We start from the raw sequence: 12,777 nt of genomic DNA, 5'->3' as shown, positions 1-12,777 counted from the left end.
GAGAGATAGACTATTCTCTGTTCCTCTAATCTATTTATTATCTCATTCTTTATGCCTAAATCATGGACCCATTTTGATCTTATCACTTGGTATATGGTGTTAAGTGTAGATCCATATCTAATTTCTGCCATACTAATTTCCAGTTTTCCCAACAGTTTTTTTCCAAATAATGAATTTTTATCCCTAATGTTGGTGTCTTTGGGTTTGTCAAAGATTAGATTGCTATAGATGTACCCTTTTTTGTCCTTTGTATCTAATCTGTTCCACTGATCTACCGTTCTATTTCTTAGCCAGTACCAAATGTTTTTGGTGACTGCTGCTATATAATATAGCTTTAGATCAGGTACACTTAGACCACCTTCCTCTGACTTTTTTTTCATTAGTTCCCTTGCAATTCTCGACCTTTTATTCTTCCATATGAATTTTGTTGTTATTTTTTCTAGGTCATTGAAATAGTTTCTTGGGAGTCTGATTGGTATAGCACTAAATAAATAGATTAGTTTGGGGAGTATTGTCATCTTTATTATATTTGCTTGGCCTATCCAAGAGCACTGAATGTCTTTCCAATTATTTAAATCTGACTTCATTTTTTTGGCAAGTGTTTTGTAATTTTTCTCATATAATTCCTGACTATTCTTTGGTAGATGGATTCCCAAATACTTTATACTCTCAACATTTGTTTGGAATGGAATTTCTCTTTGTATCTCTTGCTGTTGCGTTTTGTTGGTGATATATAAAAATGCTGAGGATTTATGTGGATTTATTTTGTATCCTGCCACTTTGCTAAAATTCTGAATTATTTCTAATAACTTTTTAGCAGAGTCTTTGGGGTTCTCTAAGTATACCATCATGTCATCTGCAAAGAGTGATAGTTTGATTTCCTCATTTCCTACTCTAATTCCTTGAATCTCTTTCTTGGCTCTTATTGCCAAGGCTAGCGTTTCTAGTACTATATTGAATAGTAATGGTGATAGTGGGCAACCTTGTTTCACTCCTGATCTTACTGGGAAAGGTTGCAGTTTATTTCTATTGCATATTATGCTTACTGACGGTCTTAAACATATGCTCCTGATTATTCTAAGGAATAATCCATTTATTCCTATACTCTCAAGAGTTTTTAGTAGGAATGGATGTTGGATTTTGTCAAATGCTTTTTCTGCATCTATTGAGATGATCATATGGTTTTTATTAATTTGATTATTAATATGGTCAATTATACTAATAGTTTTCCTAATATTAAACCAGCCCTGCATTCCTGGTATAAATTCTATTTGATCATAGTGTATTATCCTGGGGAAAAAGTATTTTTCAACAAGGATGTTACAATTTAGTAGATATTAATACACACATATGTATAAACAAAATAGATAAAAGGTGATTAAGAGTAGGAACTAGAGGAATGAAAAAATCAATCTTTTAAGAAAATTAGCAAATCTAAGAAGTGGAATGAGAGAACTTTCCAGGTATGAGTGAAAAATAGTGAAAATTCCTGGAGACAGGAGCTGTGTGCAAGGAAGAGTAAAAAGGTAGATTTGGTTCAACCATTGCATAGATAAAGTAGCTCCCTTTTCAAATAGCTTCTCCACATAACTGTCAGATTTTATTTCTGGCATCAATACATGCCATTGTCATTCTTTCCTGCTTAAAAAAATAAATGGATCTATATATTTTCTGGGCTAAAACACATAATGTCAAGTGTAGCATTTAAAGCCCTCCACAATATGATTGCATTTGCCTATTATCCCATTAGACTTTTCCACAACTCTCCTTTTCTTCTAAAACATCCAACCAACTGCTCTGAATACATCCATATCACTATGCTTTGTGCCAATGTTTTCTTGTTGCTGTTGTTTTTCATCTTGGTGATGCATTCCCCTTTTTTGGCTTCAGATATTTTTGAGGAGGAGATCAAGTGTCAGTTTCAATTCAAAAGCCTTGGGCTGTGCATCCTCTTTCTCTTTATTCATTTCCCTCCCTCCCTCCTTTCCTTTTTCCCTTTCTTCCTTTCCCTCCTCCTCTTTCTTCTTCTTCTTCTTCTTCTTCTTCTTCTTCTTCTTCTTCTTCTTCTTCTTCTTCTTCTTCTTCTTCTTCTTCTTCTTCTTCTTCTTCTTCTTCTTCTTCTTCTTCTTCTTCTTCTTCTCCTTTTCTTCTTTTCTTCTTCTTCTTCTTCTTCTTCTTCTTCTTCTTCTTCTTCTTCTTCTTCTTCTCCTTTTCTTCTTCTTCTTCTTCTTCTTCTTCTTCTTCTTCTTCTTCTTCTTCTTCTTCTTCTTCTTCTTCTTCTCCTTTTCTTCTTCTTCTTCTTCTTCTTCTTCTTCTTCTTCTTCTTTTTCTTCTTCTTCTTCTTCTTCTTCTTCTTCTTCTTCTTCTTCTTCTTCTTCTTCTTCTTCTTCTTCTTCTTCTTCTTCTTCTTCTTCTTCTTCTTCTTCTTCTTCTTCTTCTTCTTCTTCTTCTTCTCTTTCTTTCTCCCTCTCTCCTTCTCTCTCTTTCTCCCTCTCTCCTTCTCTCTCTGTCTCTCTTTTTTCTTTGTTTCTATCTGTCTCTTTTGCCCTCCCTGTTTTTGTTCCTGTCTGTCTCTCCTCTCTAAATTATTCTGTCATACTATAGGAATATAAGCAGTTTAAGGGCAAAGAACTATTTCACCTCAATTTTTGTGTCCTCTACATCTAGCATTATATACAGTAGAAATGTTAGAAATGTTTGTTTGAAGTTTAATATTAAATTTCTGTTAAGAGCAAAACATTGTGCTATTATTGACATTTTTTATCAAATCCATTTATATCCTGGCATGTACATATCATCTTCAGGAAGATGAAAAGACAAATTATGTAATCCATTGAACCTAGAAGAATAAACAATAGCAACAGGAATGGCTTCCTGAGAAATGCAGAGAAATTATTTCAGTTGATGTTACCATATCTTTCTGATGCATAATGACCACCCACTGTTCCTAATAGTTGCCAGCAAAAAAAGCTTGCTTGTCACCCTAGTCCCATAACTTCCAGAGAGAGGATCAACCTGGTTCATTCAGGTGGCACAATGGATAAAATACTGAATCAGGTGTCAGGACTTCAAATCCAGCCTCAGACAGTAGTTGTGTGATCCCAGGACAAGTTTTTCAACTTCATTTGCCTTAGTTTCTGTATCAATAAGATGAGGATAATAATAGCACTTACTTACTTCTCAGAGATGTCATAGGGATAAAATGAGATAATATTTGTTAAGTGGCTTGCAAACCTTAAGGCACTATATAAATACTAGCTTTTATTATTCAGCCTTTCATTCAATCAGCAATATAAATCATGTTGAACTGGAGTATATCATTTCAAGTTTTCTTCTCATATTTCTGTTTTTCTTTTTTTAAGTAGAATGATAAATAATTTAATTTGCTTTCCTTTCCCTTTTCAATAGATGGGATGAATGCCTGGTTGTATTCAATGCTATTTCTTTAACCAATACATGTCCTATATTGGAAATGATAGAATACCTCCCTGAATGCATGAATGTAAGTTCTGGCTTCATCTTAATGATACAATCTTATCCAAACATTATTCTTACTTTCAAGTGAATAGAAAGCTCTCAGTATATAAAGATAGTATGCAATAAAAATTGACAGAGAAGTAGGGTAAGTTCAAAATGCAGCTTATTGAAATAGAAAAAAACTCAGACTCTTGCATCAATAGACTGGGATTTGAATCTTAGTTCTACTCCTTATTACCTGTGTGACATTGAGGAAGTCAACTGCTCAAGGACTTAATTTCTTTATCTGGCAATGAGGCATTTGGATTCAAATACAGAAGATAATGGGTACAAGTAAAGTCAACTGGAGATCCTAATGTAAGGAAGAAAACCTGACCTCAGAAATGTCACTTAGAATTGGTATGAGGTAAAAGGGGTGGGACAGTAAAACATTGTGTAATAAGAAGAAAGACCCAAATAAGACTATTCAGAGACTAAAGGGAAGAAGCATCCTTGAGGAATTGACTTAAGTATTGAAAGAAGAAACAGAAGTGACTTATCAAAAAAATATAACAGACTTCTTCTTCAACAAAAATAAATGCTTTTCAGGACATAAATCCCAAGTGTGTCACCCTTGGGCATAGAGTAATTATTCTGGAAGACTTTGGCTGGAACTTTCTTTCTACCAGAAGCACAGCAGCACACCATTTTAAACATGTTTTCATGAATTTCATCTTTGAAAAGGTAGAAGAGCCAATAAGAATTGCTATTCTAGAGCTGATTCTCATACATAAATAGAAATGGGGGGAAATGGGTTAGATGGGAGTTATAGTTAAATGACTTTGATAGATAAATTGGATGAATAGCTGCACACAAAGAGCAGTCATTAATGATATGAATGTTACCTTGGAAGCAGGTATCCTCTAGAGTGAATCTATGATTTATGTTTGGTGATATGTTTTTAAAAAGTTATTTTTATTTATTTGGATATAGGCAAATATGACAATTGAAATTTGCAGATAACAAATGTAAGGAATAGATCAAGTAGATTTTAGTCAACATACAAAAAGATCATTCTAGGTTAGGACATTAAACTGAATGATAAATGTCAGAAATGAACAAGTACAGATGAAAGAGTAGTAATTTGACAGTAAGTAATCTCTCTGAAAAAGATCTGATAATGTCTTTAGTGATCTAAAAATTCAATATGAGTCAATAGTAATTTGTGGAAACCAAATAAGGAAACAACTAACATATTTAGAGTTATAACTTCCATTATCATAGAAATGATACTATTATTGTAGCTTTTGGTCAACAAACATCTATTAAGCATTCACTATATCCAGGCATTCTACTAAATGGTAGTAATAGAAATAAAAATGGAAAAGAAAGACTCTGTTCTCAGAGACTTTACAACGTAACTGAAGAAGACAGAGCACAAAAGAAAGCTGTAGATTGGAGAAGTCTTCCAAAAGAATGCAGAGTAATTAAGAGGTAGTTTGTTGAGGAAAATTTTTTTTATTATTTTACGATATGTATATTGAAGGATGGGGAGGCAGAAACTTTCTAAGGGAAGAAAAAGTTTTTTATAAAAATTACCAGTTCATTACCTCAAATAGTGAGCAGATTAGCTAAACTGTATCAAAGATGATGACAAACAAAAGAAGAATGAGATTGGTGAGATGGAGGACAAGTAATGAAAGAACCTTCTTGTTGGTCTAGAAAAACTACATTTTAATGTATACAATAGTGAATGAATATGTTATTGAGCAGAAGGACAGTTATTAAAATCTGTATTTCTTAGTGATTTTTCTCAACAAATCTATATACATCAGAGCCTAGAAAGGTACACATGAAATATAGTGTATCCATATAGCTTAAAACTTTCCTGAAATTCTTAGTTGACCCTGTAAGAAATATTTATTGGAATTTTTAGTAGAAGCAATGTAATATTTTTTGCTTAAGATCTTATGCCTGATTTTCACATTATTTCTTTCATTATAATTACTGTTTAAAATGAGCAGATAAACAATACAAATAGTAATCTTTCATGCTATAATTTTAGAAGCATGCTGACATTTTGTCATATTAATCCTCGTGATTCTAATGGAAACAAAACCAGATTGTAATTTATTCTTCTCTGTCAAAGACTCTTTTAGATATCTGTATTGTGGAGTCCTCAGAGGAAAGGTCATGCTCAAATTTTCATGTAAGTCATTTTAAAAATCTATTTTTTACTGATGTGCAAGAAAGAGACGGCATGGTATAAGAGATAGTGTGATGGATCTGAAGTAGGAAGGCATATTTCAAATCATGCTTCTTATATTTAGTGGCTGAATAATCAAGGGCAATGTCTTATAAAACTACCTAATATTTGGTCCTAGAATAATAAATGTCAACCTGAGAAAGATTGAAGAGGACACCTAGTTTTGAGGAAATTGAGATAGATGATGGTTGGATCACTTGTCTCAGGTTTCATGAGTATCATGTATCAAGGTTGAAATTTGAACTCAGGTTCTTTGTCTCCAGAATCAGTTGCCTCAATAGGATGTTGCCTTATCTATTAAATTTTAGACTAGTTGCAATATGCCTTGTGGATGAAATTCCTGTGTTCATGGAACAAAAAATGTTGATCTAAAAATTAATCCAGTGGATTTAAAGGTGGAGATACTGTTCAAATAAAAAAAAAATCTAAACTTATTTATATAATATTAATATGTTTTTTTTTAATTTTGACACATCACTAACTTTTTAGTTTGTTAAGAGTTTTTCATTTGTTTTTCAGGTTCAAATTCAAACATTTTACTGTTTGGATGTTTTGTATCACTCAGATGTTTAAATATTTATTTTTAGGAAAATATGTTTTTATCTAAACACACTTGCATTTAGCTACCTTCTGAAATTCTATCTAGTTCTATGAGTATGGTGGCAACACTGATGACATTTTTTGGGATAATTATTTATTAAGAATAAAAACAATAAAATAAGTAGCTTTTATTGGTAACATAGACTTTTTATGTTTAAATAAATTTGATTATTGAAAGAAATTTTACTGTCATACTTTATTTTGCTTTTAATATTTGTTCTATAGGTTGAATACAAATTTAAGTATCTTCAAGCTTCATTAGATTTCAGAAGGAAAGAAAACATTAACAGCACAATTTATGGTCCACTGTCTGCACTCAATGTAAGTATAATTTTTTATTACCTTAGCTACATTGGTATGGACATGCGACTTTTAAAATATCTTATTATGTCATAATTGCAAGGACTTTAGAAACCATTTAACCAAAGATTCTTAACTTAGGGGCCTTGAAGGAAAGAAAGGGAGGGAGGGACAGTCACAGAGAAAAAGTGAGAGAGGGGGAGAGAAAGCAAGAAGGCATTAGTGGTATTTATAATCAAGATTTTAAAAAATTAAATGATAGTCCTGTTAATCTCAAAAGGGTAAATTTGAAGCCTGTAGGAACTAAGTTTGCAGCTATGGATCATGCTTAAGAAGGAAGATGAATTTACTTAAAAATTTGTTTCAACTACTTAAAAAGAGTCAGAAAGTATCTTAGCATTATCAAGATGTGGTCCAATTTGACATATTTTCTGCTACTAACATTTACTGAAAATAAATCATAATTTAAAAAAAAATGTTCATATTCATTTTGTGTGCTACAAACAGAGGGAAAGAGTACTGGAATCTAGATCTATTGCCTCTCTAAAATGAACAGAATGTTTTATCATTGGTCTTCTGTAATCATGAATCATGAATCAGGGAAAAAATCAAGCATTTATTAATGATTGTCATTAATGCTAGGCATTGGGACAAGCACTTTAAAAATATCTCATTTGAGTCTCATAACAATCCTGTGAGATAGGTGTTATTATTAGCCTCATTTTCCAGTTAAAGACAACACATCAGACAGGTAAATTGATTTGCCCAGGATCCTACAGCAAGTAGGTTGGATTTTAATTGAGGTCTTCCCAACTTGAGAATCAGGGCTCTACTCACTGCACATAGCTACACAATTGATCATAATTTCAAAGGTGTTTTTTATCTTGTTATATCAATTATTTCCCTAGTTCTGCTCATTTCACTCTTCATTTGTATAGAAAAGTCCTCAAAATCCTTCGTTTTTATAATGATATTTAATATAAATAGTACTTCTGGTTCTGCTTAATTCACATTGGATCAGTTCATATATCTTTCCATGTCTTTTTGAAATCTTCTGTTTCTTCATTTTGTATTGCAGTTGTACCCCATCACATTCATAAACAATTTATTCATCCATATCATATGATGGACATATCTTTAAAGTTTTAATTTTGGACTACCACAAAAATTATTATAAATATTTTTGCACATAACAATATTTTTCTCTTTTTTTGACTTAATTCAGGTATAAGCTTAATAGTGGTGTAGTTAGATCAAAGGACACACACTATATAACAGCTTTTTGTGTATAGTTATAAATTGTTTCCACTGTGGTTGTATGCTTTTATGAGCCCACTGACAATGCATCAATGTGTCTATTTCCCCACAACCCTTCCAATATTTGTTAATTTCCTTTTCTATCATTTTTACTGATAGGTAAAGGATGAAATCTCAGAACCATTTTAATTTGTATGGATATGTGCAATATGTATGTATGATATATGAATTATATATATATATATATATATATATATATATATCACAACATATCATCATCATATTATATTTCTTTTTAGAGCTTTAAGTATTATCATTCAGTACCTTTCTGCTCAGCTTCAATGAAACTAGCATGTCTAATGTGGAAGGATGCGGTGGTACCAAGTGGTACTAAGCCCAATTATATTAGGAATTCAGCATATTATTGGCTGATTTTTTTTATTTATCAAGATTATCATTCTAAATAAATAACTTGGAAGATAATTTCATATATCTCATGCATATTTGATTTTAAAAATGAATGGAAAACCAGCCTTATGTAACTAGTGGTTTACTCAGATGATATTTGCTGATGTGTATCAGAAAAAAATATACATATATTTATATATAAAATAATATGAAGTTATCTTTGTTTTAACATGGCATGGTAAATAATCTAATGTAATCAATCATCAAATATATATGATTTTGGTCAAGTGTATTTGAGCCAGTAGTTACAACTGGGACAGCACAATTATCTGGTCTCTAACTGATGCACCAAGACGGGGGAAAAAAAAAATTTGTGAGTACAGCACAGAAATCTCCTTTGGAAGTGTAAGCACACCATTCTACCTAGAAAAATAATAATAAATGGAGCTCATATGACTAGTATTTTGTAGTTTACAAAGCTTCCAAGTTTCTGCACATATAAGGTGTTTATTGAGATATCTGATTTGAAATAAAGTTGAATATAATAATCTGGCCCATTACAAAAGTGAGCTTTAGATCTGTTGCTTAAGTGATGCTGGTCATAGTAATTCCAGTTGAAGAGAACTTGAGAAAGAATGTGAGAGGCATAATGGAGTAGCTAGGGTGACAGAACAGAAAGCATTAGATCTGGAGTCAAGAAGATCTAACTGCAATTCTGGGTCTCAGGTACTTGTGATTTATAATTTCCTTCTCCAATATGTCTCATTTTACAGATAAGAAACTGAAGCAGATTAGGATTAAGTGACTTGCCCAAGATCACACAGCTACTAAGTGTCTGAAAACAGATTTTAACTTAGATCTTCCTGATTCAGTCTCAGTGCTCTTTTTACTGTACCACCTAGTTGCTTTGGCACATGATATATCATTGAATTGTTATTTCAGTTATATCTGACTCTTTGTGACCTTGTTTGAGATTGTCTTTGCAAAGATACTGGAGTGGTTTGCTTTTCCAGTTAATTTTACTGATGAGAAAACTGAGGTTAAGTTAAATGACTCATCCAAGAACACAAATCTAGTAAATGTCAGAGGCCATAGTTAAACTCAGGAAAACTGAGTCTTTTTTATTATTATTATTTTTTAATTAATTAATTTATTTGCAAGGCAATTGGGGTTAACTATAAGACAATTTCAATCAATATCTTTGGTCTCTTCTCCCTACATGCAGTTTAGCATGCATGTGTCCAATTTATCATCTCTATATAAACAATTCTTAGTACTATATATCTAGCCAGTCCTAACCTCTCTCCTGAGTAATAATCCCACCTTTTCAATTTCCTATTAGCTGTTACAAACTTAGTTTTCTAGAAGCATTTCAAATTCAACGTTGAATTTAATATGCATACTTTACACTACATGTATAAATCAATTTCAAGTTAAGACATAAACATATATGTATGTATATATATATATATATATGTGTGTGTGTGTGTGTGTGCAGATATGTGACATGATATATATGGAATATACACACATGTGCACATGTGTACATATACATGAGTATAAAAAGTTTTGCAAAATTCTTCTTGGAACTTTAAGCTTTTGAGGATACTGGAGATATTCTCTCTCTTTATCTCTCTCTTTGTATGTATATATACATATACACAGACACACATACAGTCCCCTAAACATCACATTCAACAAAACTGTTTAAGTACTTACTCTAAGGTGACCTCCTTGAAGATACAAGATAAAAAAAAAAAATGAAAGGATTCTTCCCCCTTAGAAAGCTTGTGATATTTTGGGAGATATAACTCTCAGATCCTTCCCACAGTTATAACTTCTGCAGAGAAAGGAGAAAATTTAACAATAGCAAGTATGCATCCAAGGTGGTATATTTATAAACTATTGAAATTGCTATTTTATTGCTGGATTTTATATATTGCATGCCATAGTTATAAAAAAGTTAAGCTTTTTATATTGAAATTTTGATATATTTTAATTTTCTTACTTTCCCCATATATTTTATGCAGGCAATGGTAAAACATAATCGTAGAGAACTTCTTAACCACCCTGTTTGCAGAGAATATTTACTCATGAAATGGTAAGAATTTAATTTTCTAAGCATGTTAATTCTTATTGACATTTCTAGACATCTCTGCTAAAAACAGTTAAGCTTCATCCAAGATAATTAGTTCTTTTGTATTATCAAATTTTGGACTGGACAAATTCTTAAGTACTACTTTGTCACTCATGGGAAATTTAGATAGTCTTGCTTTGGCTGTCTGAAGTAAACCTACACATAGGGGAATATTAAGATCATCTAAGATAAAACAAACTTCTTTAATTCTAAAGTCTTATAAGTAGATAGTAAACTAGATTCCTGAGAGATGAACTTTTCTTTTATGTAGATCTTAAAACTTTCTACAACAAAGAAGAAAAATAAACACTTTCACTTAAATTATATAAATTATGTTTCACACATTTTGTTTTTTAGGATGGCTTATGGATTTAGAGCTCATATTATGAACCTAGGATTTTACTGTCTTGGCCTTATTCCTATGACAATTCTCATTTCTAATGTAAAGCCAGGTGTGGCTTTCAATTCAACAGGTATCATCAATATTACTGAAAATGGATCAGAACCTTTAGACACTAAGGTATTATTTTAAATTTATTTCCATTCTTTGACTTGATTTTGATGGTATCTTTAAAATGAATTATTAGAAGATGGTCCATTTGATTTATTAAGCACAGTGTCTTATCTAGGACTCTAAACAAAAAATTGCTAATTGAAGGAGAACTACCTTCCTTATTGCACTCTATTAGCCTGATTCTAAACACTAGATTGCAGTTTATCTCTATACACCATATAACCAATTCATCTCATTATCTATCTGCTCTCTCTCACTTTTTATATCTTGCTCTGGGTATAGCAATCAAATCAATATTATCACTGAGCATAGGATATATAGCTGGTCATTAGTTCCCCATATGTGTTATGTTTCTTTGCTAGAATATAGATCCTTTGAGGATTGAAAATGCTTCTTCTTTTATGTCCCCAGTATTTAGTACAGTGTCTGGTACATAGTAAATGTTTAATAAATGATTTTTCATTGATTAATAATAAGAAAGATGAACTACATTCGAAAGAGTACCAGACTGAAAAGCAAAAGAAACAAAAATTTGAAACCCAGCTTTAATACTAGAATTAGTTAATGTGGTCTTAAGCAAATCACTTAATCTCCCTGAGCCTTGGTTTCCTTTTTTTCAAAATGAAATAATAATACTTATGAAAACTATCTTTACATGTAATTGGAAAAAATACTATTAAGTTAAAAAAAAAACCTGTTTCACAGGATTATTATGTATAAAGAATTTTATAAATGTGAGCATGCTATATTAATGAGTTGGTACTACTAATAGTTATTCTGATGCTGCAATACATTAAGTACATGATTAGTCTATAGAATGAGTGAATGATTGGATAAAAATCATTTATTAAGTATTAAGTATTCTTAACCAAATATAAAATTAAGACAGTCCCTGACATAAAGGAACTTTTGGAGGAAGACAGTACCTAAAGAAGAAAAGTAGCCAGGGAAATCCATTGCCTGGGTAATCCCCAAAATAATGAAGGTAACAATTGAACATTCCAATAATGGATCCTTTCCAGAGGCAATGGAATGGTGATTTGATTACCTTTCTCAGAAACAAACAAACAAAGATGTAAGGAGAGTTGAGTGCAGTGGCAGGGATGAAAACCAGAGTAATGTTAGTCAGAGAACAAAGACTAGAGAGCCTAGCTCTTTCTCCTCTCAGGTCTGGTGTCTAGTAATCTACTTTGGCAGGGGGAACAATAACAGTATAGGATCTGAAGCTGTTTGATTTGCTTGTCTGTTTGTTAGGGTTCTTATAATGTGTAGATGTATTATTTTTAGGTTTAATTATATTTTTCTATAATTCTCTGAATAAACAAAATATAATTTTTTCATTTCTACAAAATTCATATATTGTCTTCAGAGTGACCTCATGAGTTTTAATCAAAAGTTAGTAATATAAAATGGAACCAAATTAGAAATAAAAATTTACCAGGGAAATGTAAACACATTAAATTATTAGTTCTTTTTACATTGACATTTCAACTTATCTTGTATACTTTTCTATTTCAGAATTCATATCTCATAAAAGTTTGTATGATTTTAGTTTTTTTGTCAAGCATATTGGGATTTTGCAAAGAAATGATCCAAATCTTCCAACAGGTAATCAATTTTTTATATATCTTCATATTTGCAACTATTCAAAATGAAGAACATTAATTGGTCTAAGGGAAAGAATTATAGTAAATTTTATTTCAGTAGAGACAGCTGACACAACTGCCTTAATTAGAATGTATAGTTTACACATCAAAATATTGCCAGAATGAGTATTACTGGTAGTTCCTGTGCTGGGTAAGACCAGAGATTCTGTGTGGTTTTTGATCCATTATGGAT

General features: G+C 31.5%; 1 protein-coding gene across 1 annotated transcript in view; it reads left to right on the top strand.

Moving 5' to 3' along the window:
• Positions 1-12,777, top strand: part of TRPA1 (transient receptor potential cation channel subfamily A member 1) — a 70,941-nt gene that overhangs the window by 40,762 nt on the left and 17,402 nt on the right. Inside the window, exons 15-20 of the mRNA XM_074285486.1 lie at positions 3,409-3,502; positions 5,606-5,665; positions 6,548-6,643; positions 10,318-10,388; positions 10,782-10,944; positions 12,457-12,546. Of these exons, the coding sequence (XP_074141587.1) occupies positions 3,409-3,502; positions 5,606-5,665; positions 6,548-6,643; positions 10,318-10,388; positions 10,782-10,944; positions 12,457-12,546 (574 nt within the window). The remainder of the gene's footprint in view (positions 1-3,408; positions 3,503-5,605; positions 5,666-6,547; positions 6,644-10,317; positions 10,389-10,781; positions 10,945-12,456; positions 12,547-12,777) is intronic.

This window comes from Sminthopsis crassicaudata, chromosome 1, assembly GCF_048593235.1.
Source record: "Sminthopsis crassicaudata isolate SCR6 chromosome 1, ASM4859323v1, whole genome shotgun sequence".
NCBI classification, from domain to species: domain Eukaryota; kingdom Metazoa; phylum Chordata; class Mammalia; order Dasyuromorphia; family Dasyuridae; genus Sminthopsis; species Sminthopsis crassicaudata.
Note: the sequence above shows the minus strand (reverse complement) of the source record. Positions and strands in the feature narration are given on the sequence as shown.